This window comes from Chelmon rostratus, chromosome 9 (assembly GCF_017976325.1).
Source record: "Chelmon rostratus isolate fCheRos1 chromosome 9, fCheRos1.pri, whole genome shotgun sequence".
Lineage (NCBI taxonomy): Eukaryota > Metazoa > Chordata > Actinopteri > Chaetodontiformes > Chaetodontidae > Chelmon > Chelmon rostratus.
This window is the reverse complement of record NC_055666.1, coordinates 24,471,388-24,488,693: the sequence shown is the minus strand read 5'-3', so window position 1 is coordinate 24,488,693 and position 17,306 is coordinate 24,471,388. Positions and strand designations below refer to the sequence as shown.

At 41.2% G+C, this 17,306-nt stretch overlaps 1 protein-coding gene across 1 annotated transcript; it reads right to left on the bottom strand.

Annotated features, from left to right (window-relative positions):
* Positions 1-1,376: 1,376 nt before the first annotated feature.
* adad1 (adenosine deaminase domain containing 1 (testis-specific)) lies at positions 1,377-9,852 on the bottom strand. Its single transcript, XM_041944591.1, is given in 12 exon segments — positions 1,377-1,490; positions 2,173-2,305; positions 3,150-3,384; positions 4,844-5,000; positions 5,149-5,224; positions 5,558-5,734; positions 6,448-6,571; positions 7,022-7,147; positions 8,215-8,286; positions 8,522-8,692; positions 9,441-9,589; positions 9,686-9,852. Coding segments are annotated over 12 exon segments (1,701 nt in total).
* Positions 9,853-17,306: the final 7,454 nt, after the last annotated feature.

The following is a 17,306-nucleotide window of genomic DNA, read 5'->3' as shown; positions in this document are numbered from 1 at the left end:
CCAGCTACAATGCTGTTCTTTTAGCCTTTCACAGACAACTGCTGTTTTAACAGCCAGAAGCAGCGGCACTGCTATCAGTGACCTTGGTAATGACCCCACAGAGGATAAAAACCTGGGACCCACCAGTCATTTTAAACTGAAGAAGCCCCTTGGATGAGAGGCGAAACCTTTTTGTGACGCAATAGATAAGAAAAATAGTTTCATTTACATGTGCCAAAATATGTCACCGCGTTTTGGTGACAATTACTGGCACCACGCTTCCTGTCTCTGCTGTCTCTGTCCAAGTTTAGCGCAGATACAGGGACTTCATGCTGCATTCAGGTGCCCCTCATAAACTCTGAAATCTACACTTTTTTGTATGGCAAAATGCCTGGGTGCCAACATAGGCTTAATGGTGCAGTCAAGTCTTCCTCACAAACTCACAAATCTATACTCGACGGCCACGAGGGTTGTTTAATTTTTTTTCCCTCACTTTCCTTTGTTGAAATACGTAGGCCTACATCTGTCATTACTTGCTTTTATTAAGCATTTCTAGTAATTGCATGCTAAAATCCTAACAATATCCCAGTCATTTCCACATATGCAGACTTTTTACTTTCTTGTGGAAAAAAAAAATCAGAATTGCAAACTCAACCATATTCTTGTATAACTGGTCCCCAAGTACCTCTTTGATAGTTGTTTTACTGCAACGTTTTTCCCGGTCAAAATGTATGAATAATGGGTATGACATCAGTATTTATTTTTTTTTTAATTTCTTTATTCAGTGGGTATATACTATCAAATATTTGGGGTCTCTGTGAGAAGTGTACCTATTAAAGCAGAAAGATTCATTGTAACCTGGATAACTGGGAACCTTCACAAACAACAGCAAGTGGTAAATCAAATTGCAGAATAAGCAACCAAAGCTTTAATTTTTTTGCCCCATGAGATGAAAACTCAAACAGTTACTTCAGTGAAACCAAACTCACCAGCTTTTATATAACAATAACTTAACTTTACTGTCATATCTAAGAGCACTTAGGAATTTAAAGGCAGAGTTCAAATGTAGGATACAAACGTTCTGGACCATACATTCTACGCTGTTATTTCCACTTCACACAAAAGCATAAAATACTCTTTTAAATAACTTGCAACACAAGTTATTTGCTTCAGAAAATAGCACTTTATACAAATGTGCAGTACCGGTATTCCTCTCACAAAAACAAAACTACTCTTAAATCATGAATGGAGGTTAATAGACTAGAAACCACAACAGAAACTTACTGCCATAATGGTAAAATCCCACAACAAGTGCTTCTTGCAAACTAAACTTAGTTTTACCATTTTAGAATAGAATTCCAGAATGCTGCTTTTTTCCAATGATATTGTGGCTTTATTCACATGCTGAAGTTATCACTAACGGAAAGCTTGTCCAGCCAGGACCCAAAGCCCTGCTGCAACAGGTACACCTTCAGCACATTCTTGGCCTCCTGGTACGGCTTCGCCATCCTCTTCAGTGACAAAACAACAATAGAAGTAGTATGAATAACAACGACCCCTACAGAGAACAACTTCTATTGATATTATTAAATTCAAAATGGCAGAAATTCCATCATGGCTGACTGTTATGGTCCAAGAGGGTTTTTTGTAGAGCACATCAAGTTGGACTTGTGTGTCCAAGTTCAAGTCAATCGAACTCACATTCCAAAATTGAATTTTTGGGCCTTAATTACAGCATGATTGTCTGGCCAATAAGGTTTATGTTTCTTGGGACACACTTGCACGTTATTTCCAGTTATTGGACTGAGTTTCAAGTTTCTAGCTAATTCCAGTTTATAGAAATTTGAGCTGTTGGGCTCAATAAAATAATCATGGTCATCATAATATTAATAAACCAACACAAACACAACAGGGTTCTGTCCTTTCTGGGCTTTAACCCTTAAAAGCTGCACAGCATTCGAATGTTGACTAAGAATGAGAATGCAAACATTATGAATGAAGCTCGGAAGCTTCAACCTATTCGGTACAGCCCAACCTAAATTTCAAAATGCAGGGTCTGTTTTTGCTTAACAAATAAAATGAATGTCAGATGATCAGTGTTAACATATCTCAATGCTGTGATGCATGTGTTGTATGCTGTATGTCAATGCTGTGGTGTGTTATTTTGGTGTGGGGAGGACCTGTTGAGATTACCTTGGCTTCTCTGTAGGAGCTTGTAGCCAGCAGGTCCTGTCTCTGGGCCTCTTTGGCTACCAACTTGAAGCGGTGCAGCATTGCGGCTTTGCACAGACGGCTTGCCAGAGCAGAGCCACTCTTAAAGGGAGATCTACGACAAGAGAATCAGTGTAAAGAACCAGCTCTGATATAATCACAGATAAAGCCATCAAAACAGCAGGAGGTTTGAGTAAATGCCTACACAGCTGACTGATGAAGGAACATGCTGAGGAAGTCTGGCTACAGTTGAACTTCTCACAGTCCATGGCTGGTAACCTGCCCATTAGGCTGCCTTGTTTCAACCTTGAAATTATTGTAATCCACTTATAATCCATTTATCATGCATGTGCATAGAGGGAACAAAAGGCTTATGGGATGTTGGGGCAGGCAAAGGTCAAATCCAAACAAATCAGTCCAAACAAGAAAGTCAATCCAACAAGGAGCAGGCTAGAATCAGAAATCCAATAAGTGGCAATGTCCAGGAAAACAATACAAAGACCCAAAAACATGGGTGAGGGCTGGAATGCTTAACACACAAGGCATTCAGACAAACTGGCACTGATTGAGGGAAAACAAAGACTTAAATACACTAGGGAGGGAAGGCTACTAAGGGACAGGTGAAACTAATCAACAATCACAAAGGCAGGAAAACACACAAAGACAGGAAGTACAGCAAAAGGATGACACAAGGAATTAGCTAAACTAAAACCCAAATCCATGACAGATTTTTTGATTAATTATTCCATGATCAATGACAAGCTCTGGAAGTTATGTTACCGATGTTTGAATTTTAAATGAATGCTATCCAGTTACTGTGAATGTGAATGTGAATGGAAAACCAGCACAGCAAAATAAACTAGTGGCAAGCAAATATTACTGACAGGATTTAGCTTCATGCTAAATTAGGCAGTTACATATGACAGCCTACTGCCTGCTTCCTATACAGTCATCCTTACTTCTCTACAGTCTTGCCCTCCAGGCCATCCACAACCTCCATGGAGCTGTCCCCTTCACTCCAGTTAATACTGTAGGTCAACTGGCCATTGCTGGTGCTGTTGGTAGTCACAGAAGGCACCAGACTGATGTGAGGCCTAAACATGCAGTAGAACATGGGCAGCTGAGAGGTGATCCCCTCCACTCGCTGGCTCACAGAGATCTCCATGCCACGGACATCACTGCAGCCAGAGTCACCTGTAGGATTTAAGATTTTGAAAGTTATTATCTTTCAGGAAATCCCTATGTACAGGTAGGTCTGAGCGACTAATTGAATTTTATTTTCTATTATGATTTTGGCTTACGATGAGAATGAAAACAAGATAAGTGAGATGAAATGATTATTATGCCATATTCTGTTACACAATGATGCTCTCATTCGTCTTGGGCAAATCCAGTGCAGAAGTGGGCTTTTGCCCCTCCAAAAAAGTCCAAACTCTCAGCCAGGCTGGCATATTTAGTTCAGCATGAGCCAAGATGACCGAAAGAGGGCCTTTGGTCAGGTCCAATTCTTCTACTTCGCAATTTAACATTTTCACATCTATCCAACTAATTTTGGAGTGCCCTGCTCTTATACACTGGGAAAATGTGGGTCATTTATATGAAGGGCCATTCTGATTAGGAAAAGAAGAGAGGACAGAGTCACATGGACAAATCAAATCTAACACTGCTGTCTTTAAAAGCTGATGTCGAAACTTCATTAACATATTTTCACACCTGACTTAATGTTCAGATTGAAACAGATGAGACTAATGTTGGGGAAATTGTTTGCTTATTATGTCCTGTGAGCATGAAAAACCAGCTTAAACTCAAACATCAACCATCTGAATATGTAAATGATGATGCAGCGCCTATTTTTAGGTTGACTGTTTGAGAAAATATGTGGCTGTCAGTTAGCTTGTTTTGGTGTCATCTACTTTCACATGTTTTTGTGACAATCCTTCTGCCATGCTTATTTCATAGTTAGGACTTTCCCCGCTTCCTGCCTTAGGAAAATATTTTTAATGTGCGCCAGGCCCTTAGCACAGCACCTCATTTGCTGTGACGCCTAAAGCAGACTTTTTTTTTAAGTAGGATCTACACTGAAGTACCAGAAAAATAGGACAACCTATTTAATGCAATCTCATTGAAGAGTCATTTTTAATCAATTAAAATCTTGTACAGAATGATGTTTTGACACATCACTGGGATCCCACTATTTTTTCATTGTGACTGTCAGAGATATTTATCATTTCATTTATCTCTATAAAGGCCGATGGTTGTTTGTATTGAACAGCATTCTACTGGGAAACGATCTCTTCCAAGTATTTCGATAGAGATCTTGTTGTAGGTGGCAACACCACTTGCATACTGCACATACATCTTAAAACAAGCAGTTTCGAGCAATCAACCACCACAAATACGTGACAGGTCTTCAATGAACTGGGAGACACATTGGAACTACAACTCTTCTGCAAATCAGATCACCCCTGGAATGATTCTTCACAGTGATCTGCACTGATGGTTTTAAGGCAGTGCTCTTAAAACAGACTTTATTATTGCCAACATGGTCAGGGTTTTGCAAAAGGGAGCACACTCTTTGAAGGGTTCATGCCTTGAATTTCCCCAGAATTAAAAAATCTGATAATCGTAGTATAAGGAGCATTATTTGACTTGCCTATGAGGATGCTCTGGACATAGATGGGCTCAATAAAGTGGCTGAGCAAGGCTCCCTGGTATCCTAGCACCTGCCACTGAGTGAGCTTGTCTGTGGAGGACATGCTGACCAACTTGGAGGCAGAGTGGTTAAAGGCTGACGAGAAAACTGAGAACACCTTTAAAGTAAAAAGATCAATTTGTATTATGCAGTGATGGTACCGGGAACAATTGTAATGCTATTTAAATTAGGACTCCTTGATGCACTTTAGAAGTGCAAACTTTAACTTTAGTTGTATTTAATACACAAGCAATATTAAAATTCACCTTGCCCTCCACTGACAGGTGTAGGCTGATCTCATTGTTGACTTGCCATGCCGAAATGGAGAGTGGGTTGAGGCGCCTGAGAATAGAGCACAGAGCTAAGGAAAGGCCCTTGAAAGCATTGCATTTGAAAAAAGATCATTCATGCTACTTTAGACAGAACTGTCATTTTTGTGGCTTTTGGAAATACTTAACTGCTAGCTGCTAACTGCCACATAAGGTTGAGAGCAAAACAACAGTCGAGGAAACTCTTTGTCTTTACAAAACAGGGTACATCCCAATATCAGTCCCAATAATTGTTTGTCATGACCTCTCCCTTCCTCAGGACGCATCGCATCACTTTATGTCAGTGCCTTGTGAGAAAACAGCAGTGAGTCCCTCTAAAGGATGAAGCTGATAATCAAACACTCACAGCTTGGAAGGGAGCTGAGCAGCACCCTTTGGCAGTTGGTTCACGTAGAGGTGGAGGGTGATATTGCTCTTCAGGCAGAGGAGGCTGCTGCTGCTGCTGCTGCTCTGCTGGAAGATGGACTTCTCCGTCAGGCTGCCCGTTTTGCTGAAGAACATCAACAGGTGCCGGTACAGAAACCTGAAAGCACAGCATGAGAATGGCTCATCATTTTACATCTTAAATATGCGCATAGGTGCAGTACCAGCATCTATATTTTTGGATAATGTCAGTTGAGCAGTGTGACACATGCTAAATAAAAACTAAAGGACAGATACAGAGTGCACGTCAGTTATGGCATCTGTTTTAATAAATTATTGTATTTTGTTCAATCATTTGAGTGGCTATGGAGAATGTGTAAAATAGAGGCATTTCGTTTAAGCCATCAGTATTCAGTTTTTGTGCTTTGTTTAACAGTAATCACTACTACCATCAGCATTGGGAGACTGCTTCACAAAACAACAGGAAATGCAACCACATTGCGAGTCACTCTCAGAGACATTTGTAGGCCACCGTGGTCTACTTACGTGTATGTAAACTTACACCACTGGCAAAAGGTTCACATTCAACAAATGTGTCATCTGTATGACCACATTATGTGTTTGAAGGTGTTTAAACTAGTCGTAATCTTGAACGTCTTTATGAAACAGTGTTATCAATTACTTGCACGATGGTTTGTACAAAGTGAAAAGGCTTCTATACGTTTTATTATTATTCCTGATTTTAAAAACTAATTCTGAAACCTCTGTGCTTCAAATAATTATCAAATATCATTGAAAAATAACTCTTTGGCAGTTCAGTGCATTAACATTTGCATCACAGGATAATCACACAGGGTCATGTTTGCAACTAACCTCATAAGTGACCTCCTTGCAGTTACGACTGCATGTGAATCATGCACAATCCGGCCACTGGACGAGGCATTCTCGTTGGTATTTAAGTTCCCAGTGCCGAAAGCGACCACCTCACATCCACCAGCTAGAGACAGGGAAGAGTTTGGACAGAGGTACAGGCTACTTAGCTAGTGGCCACTCAACTGTTGAACAGACTGCAACACCTGCAGTTTAGTTGCAAACATTGTTTTTGTTAGGGAATGACATTTCTTTTCTGAATAGACCTGATGGAGCAACAAATACAGCATTGTTCCCTTTTATGTAGCATGAAGTTTTATACAGTATATAGATACACAATGCGGTCAAGAAAGTACCATGGACAGCTATACAAATTCTGAAACAAATACTACCTTTGTAAAGTCTATTTTCTGCAGGGACAATGTCAGAAATGTGTTGATTTTCAGCATAATGTTTGAGGCTATGCAGAAGATTGTGCTGTTGTTGTATGTGAAGTTTAAAAGGCAGGACTTTTAAACTTTACCCTTCAAACTGACCAACCTTCTCCCAGATTTTTCCCTTGCGAGAGCTCACTTACAAGTCTGAATGACGAATGCTGCGGTGGTGCCTGCACAGGCAGAAAACTCTTGATGGCTGTTCATCAGTTCAATGAGATGATCCCTGACAGCATGTAGAATCTGGAGGTTGATGAAATTCTTCCTTTCTGTACACCAAAAAAAAAGACAAAAATATTGGGTTTTTTTTTTTAACTGATCTCCTTTCAGACACCCTGAACTCTGAGAAAGGTTTGAATAGAGATGTGTATATTCTACAGTAGCACGGCTTTGTGCAGTATACCCTGCACTTCCCCTTTTTGCTTCATACAGTAAGCTCCTTGAGACTCAGAGAAGCTTCTTTTGGCCGTGTCTGTCTCTGCCGAGCACCACACTATGTCAAACAATAACACAACAGATAATGCTGCTTCTTTTTACATATTCTCACTTCTCTGGTTATAGATGAATTAGGAAAGAGAGAAAGGCTGAGGAGTTGAAAAAAAGCAACATGTTAGCTTTTCTATAGCTGCATATTCAGGATATGGGGACCAGCTCAGAGACAGCAGATGGAGACTGTGAGTCCTTGCTTCGTTCTATGTGTCTATTGTTTGATATGACACAGTTTTCTCTGCAACCTCTTGAGACACACAAAGCAACCTCCGATACAGCTTCCACGGAGCAGTCATTCAGCCAAAAGGGGACTCAACCATTCTCTTGGGGTGGAATAGCCCAGTGTGAAAAGCTCAGCTTGCCTCTTCTGAGATTGAACACCTCATCTTCCACAAAGACACAGGGCACTACCTAGCCACGGTGCCCAAGGAGTTCTTGAGGCCAAACAGTTCAATGTTCCTCACTGGAAAAGACAGACACCCAACTTTTGTTCAACTGAACATGTGTTCCACTTGCTGAAGACCAGACCAAACAGGCTACACTTCGCATCCAATATCGACATCAACACCCTCTAAATAAACCTGGATGTAAGCAGTTGAACTTGAACTTCAACATTACTTCAGAAAGACATACTAGTGAGGGAACAGAACAAAAAAATGTACCACTGTCAAACATATGTGGCTGCATGAAGTTGGTTTGTTCTTCTTCTGTCTTCTGTATTTTGTCAAATACAGTGAAATGCATGTCTCTGCATTTCTGATTAAAAAGGTTTAAATTAATATGGTTCATTAGGTGTGCTGTGCTGCCATGGAGAGAATCAGAGAGTCACAAAGAAATTCTGAATTACCGTGAATGGCTCTACATGGAGAGACGTTAGAGATGGATGGCTGCTCTTTTACTGGCAAGGGTGGAGGGACACCTAGGGAAAAAAACATGCATGGAAATGAAGAGCCATCTTATAAGACACTAAGCTCTACTGTAACAGATTTCTTAAACAGGTTTTAACAGTTATCTCTGACCACTCTCAATAATTATGATGTGATTCGGCTCTCCAAAAACAGTGTCTACCCAATATTTCCTTTATGTGGTGACTTCTGATCATTTCAAATGCACCCAGAAAACACATTCTACTTTGATAAGCATTAGACCCTAACCTGATGCTACAGGGAGGACAGAGTCCAGACTTTGCAAGGTGGGCAGCAGGTCCTCCAAAGCAAGCAACGCAGCATTGAGCCGAGCCTCCTTCTTGGTTTTCCCAATGCCAGTCTTGTACTCGACCCCATCAATCACGACACAAAAGGCAAAATACAGCCCTGATTCAATGCCTGAGAAAGCAAGAGTTAAAAAATTGATTGGAGACAATCCTCAGCTCTAATTGTGGATGTGTCTTTTTTTTTTTTTTTTTTTTTTAAATAAGCCACTATGTGGAGTATGCAGTGAGATTGCAGGTTTTCATCTTCAGCTGACTTTACAGGCTAGAGCCTTCAAGCAGTGTAAGAAGCCATAATCAGTGGAATCAGCAGACGTAGTATTTGCTTGGAATGAAAACACAAACTTTTGAATTTTGGGATAGCAACTGTGGTCAATGGACGAAGATATTATCTTCCTGAGCCAAGTAAGAGTTACTTCTACTGTACACAAAGTAGAATAGCTTAACCATTGCCAATATTCTATATTAGACAATGTCAAAATTTTAAGAAGCTGTTGATTAAGTAGTTATCAATTATTCTGGTTGTCAGACACTATTGCTGAAATTATTTCAAATACAAACAAACTAGTGCTGAAATGATTGGTCAGTGGTAAATCAGTCCATCAGGAAAATTGTTTATTCATCAGTAGATAAATAATTGTTTGTGCAGTCCTATAACAAGTAAGTCTGCATTTCTGTAATAATGAATTACTTTAACGATGGAAGAAGTCATCAGGAATCAAAAGATTACAATTTTGACCACAGGCAGCATATAAGCCTTTTGCATATATTGTCAAGTGTAATTAGTGGACAGGCTTTCATGGACCAATAACAGCAGTCTCTGAATGTGAATGTGAATGCACCGACATGCTGAGGAGCTTTACCTGTAGTCACCGTCTCCTTTATTTCCAGGTGGAACAGCAAAGTCTGGGCAAGCTGATGGAGCAAAGCAACGGCATTCACCTCACCTTTCTTGTATCTGTCAATCAGCATTACAGGTGAAACTTTTGGCTTGACCGCAGGACCTTAGTTGGTGAAGTGAGGAAAAGTGTAGAAAAGGCAAGAAATTTTACACTAACACAGATTTCTCGGCTTGGCCATAGCAAAAACATTAAATGTGAATAGTTATTTGAATGTACCTTTCACTTGTTGGTCAAAGACATCTCTGCCAGGACCACTGGAGACAGACCGAGACCTGTATGACTCAGTCAGTCTTGGTGTTGCAGGCAAATTCTTGAGGACGTGTGGAAAAGAGGTTCTTCTGGAACCTCCATGTGATCCATGAGCATGGAACATCCTGAAAGCTTGTATGTTTACTGAAAAGACAAAACGAAACCACGCTTCAAAAAAACTGAATGATACTAACAAACGCACATAGTCATGTTAGCTACAGTTCCCAAAACCAAGTCTCAAGACTCTCCTAAAAGGGTTCAATGGCGTCAATTGACTAAGCTAGTGTGACCAACTGTAGCTAACTAGGTTAGCCAGTGGCTAATTAATCCATATTCGAAAATATGGTATCAATATGGTATCAATAGATATGTTCTTCGGTGGGCGGAGGATTTGTTGAAACACCTAGTATCACACTTTCTACAGCTTAGGGAAAAAAAGGATGAAACTGATAGCTAGCTGACGTTAGCTAGCTCTAGTCAATGTAGTTAGCTGTTCATTTTACTTTAATTATGGTTAGAAAGGTTGGGAGTTCGACGTTTTACCACTTATAACGCCTCCATTCCGCGATATTCAACAGGGAAATTAATACCGTTACTTCAACTTCAAGCAGACCTTACTTAACATACTTTTACTTAAACGAGACTTTAGCTAAGTTAACATTTAACCCATAAACAGAATGTACAAGCTCACCACGCTCGAAATTACGCTAACGAACAGCAAACAGACAAACAAACAAACTTCAACAACTGTATCGATCAGGCTCGGGTCTCACCGGTCACACGAGGCTCCCGGAACATGGGCGTGTCAACCGCGCGTGCGTTGGCGGTAGTGGTTTGATGACTGCACGCGACCAACAACCCTATCAGTCAGAAGGCGTTAAAGGCAGGACAGAGGGTGTTACAGGCTGAGACCGATCACTCTAATGAAGAAAAACTCCCCCCAAAAAAACAGCTTTAAGAGAGAAAAAGGTGGAAGAATCTTTAGGAAGAGACAGAGGACGGACCCTAACTCAGCGCCTGCTGAGAGCCCCGATGACCACCAGAGGGCGCCCAAGAGCGCTTGGAATGTCCCATTAGAGACGTTGAATTATTATTATTATTATTATTATTATTATTATTGTTGTTGTTGTTGTTGTTGTTGTTGTTGTTGTTGTTACTGTTATTATTATGTGTTGTTGTTGGTTTTTTTATATATATTGTCTGCACCAGCCCAACCTTCAATTTAGCCAGGGGCTAAGCCCTCAAATAAGCAACTAGTTAAGGGTGAATATGTGTACCTTAATAGAAAGTGTATATCTCAGCAATGACTGGACAGATTGCCTTGAAAGTTTGAACAGTAATACAAGGTTCTCAGAGGATGAAGCAAGACTTTGGTGATCTCCTGACTTTCCTCTAGCGCCACTATGAGGGTGACATCTGTGGGTTTTGGGTGAAACAGACAACTATTTAAAGAGGCATGTCAATGCGCACAAGTGAGTCAGCTAACAGCTTATGTGACTTCGTGTCAGGTAGCACTTTTTGTTTGTACCTGTAATCTTGGAGGCCACGTCACCTGGAATCCCACAATGCCTCACAATTCAAATCACTGGCATCTAGAAAACTAACACGGCCAAACTTTGTGTTTCCTCAAGCTCAGGTTGTCTTCAGTGTTAGTCTTGCTATCACGTGCAAATGAACTCATAGCATAATCCGACTGCATTGCGGCTTTATTTCATGTTATTCATGTTACTGGAATCACTGAACAAATCAGGGATGTGGGAAATGATTCAGAGGTCTGGAACCTCTTCCTCTCAGGCTAATCAATTCACAGACGCTTTTCATCTCTGCGTGAAGATGGTATTGAATTAGGTTTTGTTTCAGTGAAGCTCAGTGTAAATTATGAAAATATTAAGTGCGAGGAAATTGAAAGGGGGCTTCCTCTCTCGCCTCCCACCCCCTGCTGACGTGATGCTGATTGTGGTATGCCCGCACGCAGGGGCAGCTTCCTCTCACCCTCAGACACACACTTGCTGACGACAGAGGTCAACCTCCTACTCTTGCTGTATGCATCTTCACGTAGACAAAATAAACTCAAATACCTTCACCTTCAGAGTTATTTTCACCACTCTGTTAGTGACTGGTTTTGTATTTTAGGAGTTCCCCTACCTCCAGCTCACTGAAAATAGTTGTGTGCTCACCTCGCACTGACAGTTTTGCAGGTTTTTACACTCTCCTGCTATGTTATTTATAGAAAAGGCAATGCCTCAACACAAACAATGGCAGAAATGACAAGGCAGGTCATGGGACACTTGTATTTTGTATACAGGTATTTCACTGTAGCAACAGCAGACAATGTATCTAGCTGATAAAAATCATGATGACATGATTATTTTGTTTTGCTGTTAAGTTAAAACCCCCTAAATGAACACCAGTCTGCAGCCAGGAAGTGAGGCAGTGAAATAAGAACTGCATCATTGATCCTGGCCTTGTGCCCTGTTGAAACATTGCGGATATATTACAATAAAGTCATGATGCAAAGTTAGAATATGAATTAAAATTCTGGGAGATAGATGAGAGGATTGATACCACTTTCATTCCACCAGCCAAAGCTTAGCCTAGCATATAGACTGGAAAACCTGCCTGACTGTCCCTGAAGGTAACAAAATCTGCCTAACACAACTGCTAAAGCTCACTATTTAACTAATTATATTTTGTTTCTTTAATACATTAAAAAAAGAACTTTCTGTAATCTTGTTTGGGCCACTTTTTTATTTGTTGCCAATTATCACTTTAAGGTAAGTCCAGTGCCCCACTATGATAGCCATAGCTGGTAATATTTAATAGTGTGTATTTTCCAGCCTAATTTCTGCGTGTACATCAGTAGCAACATGACATGCATGGTTGAGTGCTGTGGTTGAGGGGGTGGCTGCCTGTGGTTAGGGGCTCGACACTGTTTGTGTACAGGTAACTGCCAGAATTGAAACTTCCTGTGCGTTAAAGGACCATTATGAAAGGCTACTGGCTTCAGTGTTTGTCCCCCTTGAACCGTGAAGTACCCCCATCGGGAGCGATGATTAGCAATTACGAGAGCATGAAAGTAAAATGGAACAAGCAGCCCACAGTCAGCGAGAAGTGAAGGTCACCGCAGGAACAAATATGGTTTTACCCCCCACGCAGATTGTAGGGACAAGGTTTGAATTGACTTCTCTGATCAGTCACACTTGAAAAGGGAAAGGACGTGGTCTGAAATGAGTTTGCACGCTCCATCCTACTGTTAATCTTCCCATAAGCAGCTAAGATAAAGGAAAAAGATGAGTCACTCGACTTTGAGTGCGACTTTAATCACAACTCAGTTTTCCCATTAATGGAGCTGGAAGAGAGGCGCTTTGTTTTTCATCTATTCGCTCTCAGAGATCTCTTCAGTTAGTTCATGGTTTGTTTGCAGAGAATGATTTTAGCATTCAGGTGGTGTAAAAGAGTAGAGTAAAAGGAGAAGGACACAATACATTTCTGAATTGCTTTATAAATAGCTAAGATAACTATATAAATAGGTCAAAAGGGTCAGGAAATAGACACAACAAATGTTACTAATGATGAGGGCGTAATTGCCTAATAGAAAAGGTGTTGTTTGTTCAGCACGGAAAAATCACAACGGCCTCGATCAGAAGTGAAACCTTCAGCTCCGGAAATATTTGCTGTTATTAATAACTTCGTGCATGTCTGCATCTTTTCACCAATTTGGAAAAGCTGAACCCCAACTGAAAGCCATTAAAGGCAGTGGAATTTCCCCCCCCGCTGTGTGAAATTTTCAGGACACCACCATGACTATCAAACTCAGAAACTTCTTCATGCATTTTGAAAAAAATAAAAATAAATAAATAATAAAGAATTGAGATACAGAGGTGCCACTGGAGCGTGGCTCTAGCATGCAAGGGGTCATGACACAAAGGATCTGATGTACTTTGGAGATACCCACAAACAATTGCATATGCGTGATGAACGTGAGAATCAATCTTCCATGGTTGGAGTCTTATTTTCGCTTCCGCCCACCATAGTAGTTATGATCAATACACCATTAACAGGCTCTCTTTGGCACTGTTCAAGTTTTAAGTGTACCAAATTCCGTTTACTTATAATTCTTATTAAAATACACTGTGTCTCCTACTGATTCTGAAGGTTATAATTCAACTGCCCCTGATATTCACACAAGGTATTTTGCTTTTGTAGCAGCAGAGGGCAGTGTAAGAATAAAGATAAAACTAAAGTCTGTGGCACAAAACTCACACTGCACACTTCACATGATGTGATTCATTCAAATATTTGGAAGCTTTCAGTATCAAATACTCGTGATGGTGAGGGATGTTGACAGGCCTAAGTGATATGAGTCACCGGGGTTGTGCAGATGATAAGTGCAGTTATTATTCAGCTAATCAAAGACTGTCACAAACTACAGTGTACGAAAACTCCCTTTGTTTTTACATGATTATGTGAAATCTTAACAGAATGGACATTCACATATAAAATAAGTTTGCAAAGAAACAAAGTTTAAACAAGTTTTTTTTATTTCATAATTTTCTACAAACATTTGTAATCAAACCAGAATCTGAGAGGACAAAATAACATGCTTTGGAACATTTAGTGCCATTCACAGTGCTTTGTCCATACCCAGTGAGTGCAGTCTGGATGGCGAATGTGCTCCAAAGGGAACATTATAGACCTTCAAGTTTATGATTTACGATGAGAAATAAAATATCCGGCTCTCCAGGCTTAACACATGACGTACAAGTAAGCACATGTCTTTCCAAGTATGATATACACATAATGGGCTGTAAAGAGCTACGCTAAGCGCTTTACTGGACAGAGTGCCTACAGACCATCAGAAACCAGAGCCTAGCGCCCCATGGCTAACGCATGCTTGCTCTGACAGCACCCCACCATTGATAAATAACAGCAGCTCTTCTTTAGCCTGCTGCTGCAGTCGCATTCAGCTGCAGCTCTCCAATGCGTCTCCACAGCCAAGATTGAATCTTCCCCATTCATTAGACTAAGTGGATGAGGCTCTCTAATAGGGGCTCCCTTCCCCTCAATAATTGCCGTTGATTGGCGTAAATTAGACCCTAGTTGCCAGACGAGTGATTCTCGACGACGATAATCCGATTCCCAACTCAAACTAATAGGATTTTAACTCTGGCTTTGGCCTAATGTCCGTCTGCAAACCCTGGCTATGGCCCTATGCCCCATCCAGTCGACGTCCTCTGGATCATATCTGGGCCAGGCCAAGCTGAAGCTGCAGTGGTGCGTGGATTCAGCAGGGTTGGGGGTCAGGTCATCAGCCTCTCGCCCCATGCTCTCGGCCATTCATCCCCTGCACGACATTCTTGGCATCAATTGGTCATTCATGTGTGTCACTTACATCATCAAGGGAACATGCGTGTGAATGAGACCGGAGTCTGCTGGAGCACAGGGCGGATGTTGGGTGTCTTCGGCTGACGTAGCTCCAGTTTAGGCCTGGATACTGGATGGTGAGATCTTTAAGAGCTTTGATTTTCGAGAGGCAGCGTGGACAGCAATCAAACCTGTAGACACATCTTTTTGTTTTTATAGCTGGCCTCCATCACACCAGTAATATAGCTGAAGTTTGGGAAACAGCGTATTAAATGTGCACATATTATCACACAAGTTAGAAGCAAACACTAAAAGAACAGAGTTATTAATTGTTCCAGTCCAGTTTTTGCCTCAGTAAAAAAGAGAAGTATAAAATGTTGCACTATTGCATTTGGCATTAATTACATTGAATTCAAGTCTTTCACCATTTAAGAACTGACAACTGCACCCACTATCTTCAATTTTGCAGTGCTTGGTAGTTCGAAGTGATGTGGGATTGAAAAGATTCAGAAACACCACCCAATTTTGATATCCATAAGCAATACAATAATATTTCTAGGTGCCTTCCCAATGACACGAAGTGTATAAGAGGAGCACCCTGAATGTTCTTTTGTCATTCAGTTGATAAGGGGACGGTGCTACTACTAAGGCCCGAGGACTAATGAATCTCCACTCCATTACCGCTGAATCGGACAGATTGCTCTCCCGGAGAAATGAATTGAGTTTTTTGTATTTGTGAGATCATTCTCCCTCCATTAACTGCTCTTTATCCCGTCTCTTCATCACAGGCAAATCAGGTTAGGCAGCCATGATTAGCTGGGGTGGCCTCCCTTTTTAAAAGGTAATTGGGTTTGGCGGCTCAGCTGATAGTGCCATTAGGACCAATAAAGGCTGGGCTTGGCTCATCGAGTGAAACAGATTCTTCAGCAGCAGATGGCAGATGGAGGGAGAGGGCTCTGATGCACTGAGGCCAAAAACAAAGTTTGTGTAACCAAAGTAGTTTGGGGGCATGGTATCTGTGCGTAACCCCTCCACACCTTCCCCCAAACAGCTTAATATTTGTGTCTTAATAGCAGTGATGGTGATTTTCAAAGGGGGCAATGATGGTTTTTACTCTGCTGAACACTGATTACAAAATGAACGTGTTTTTTTCCTCTTGGGATAATTAATCATTCAAACAGAACTACTTTTTACGTTTTACTTGGTAAATTTGGGCCTATTTTGGCACCAAGGACTGGAGAGCAGTACCAGTCCCCTTCGCACCGATGTTGTGTAACACTGTATTGCTCAATTATCTTTCCTTTACTATCCACAGCTTACATCCTAACCTGGCGGTATGTAAAAACAGCAATCAGCGGTTGACGAAGATCGAAAATGTCGAACCAAGACGCGCAGTGCGACCAACGATCGATCCCCCCCAACTGTATCATCTCCTGTCATCTGGACTAAAGGAAAGGTGAACTTGCCAATTCCGAGAAATCCTGCAAAGCCCCAGATAACCTTACTGCATCTGGGGCTTCGTCCTATAGGAAAAGGTGCATTAGTGGTGACAGGAGGGCCGGTGGGGACTGGTGCTGATGGGAGATTTAGACGGCTGGAGGTGGGCTTGTGTATTATGTGGCTGGCCATTGCTGTGACTGTCTCCCTCTTATCTCTTCCACTGAGGGGGTCTGATCCCCGCCGTCCCTCTTATCTGCGGGTTGGACTTGGTTTCTCCCCTTTTCCTTCCTGGAATCGTCCAAGCTTAGTCGAGTGGGGCATTGGTCATGTGAAAGGTGACTCTGTTGTCTTCCTTTTTTTCGCACAACTGCACAAAGTTCACATAAAGAAGCCATCTTTTTAGTATCATCTTTAAATCATCTATGGGATTTGATTTCAAGACATGCTACATTCATAATATGATCAGCTGGGTTTCTGCTGACCTTATCAACCTTGAGGATGGTTATTTTTGATTTGCTGCAAAATCAAAGAAGCCAAGTCAACGAAAGGCCACAGCCTATTTTACGTTGTTGATGTGTGTGTTTTGTTTTTTTTACAGAGCAGGAGAAAAGCGAAACGTGTAAATATAATGGAAATGCAATCATCTATTTTGCTTCCGTATGTCTGTTTCTGTGCCTGCACACACACAGTGATGTACTGCTGAAGTATAACCAGAGGGTTGTGGTACATTTTCACCTGAGAGCTGCACATTTCCAGCCCTCCTAAATAAAACAT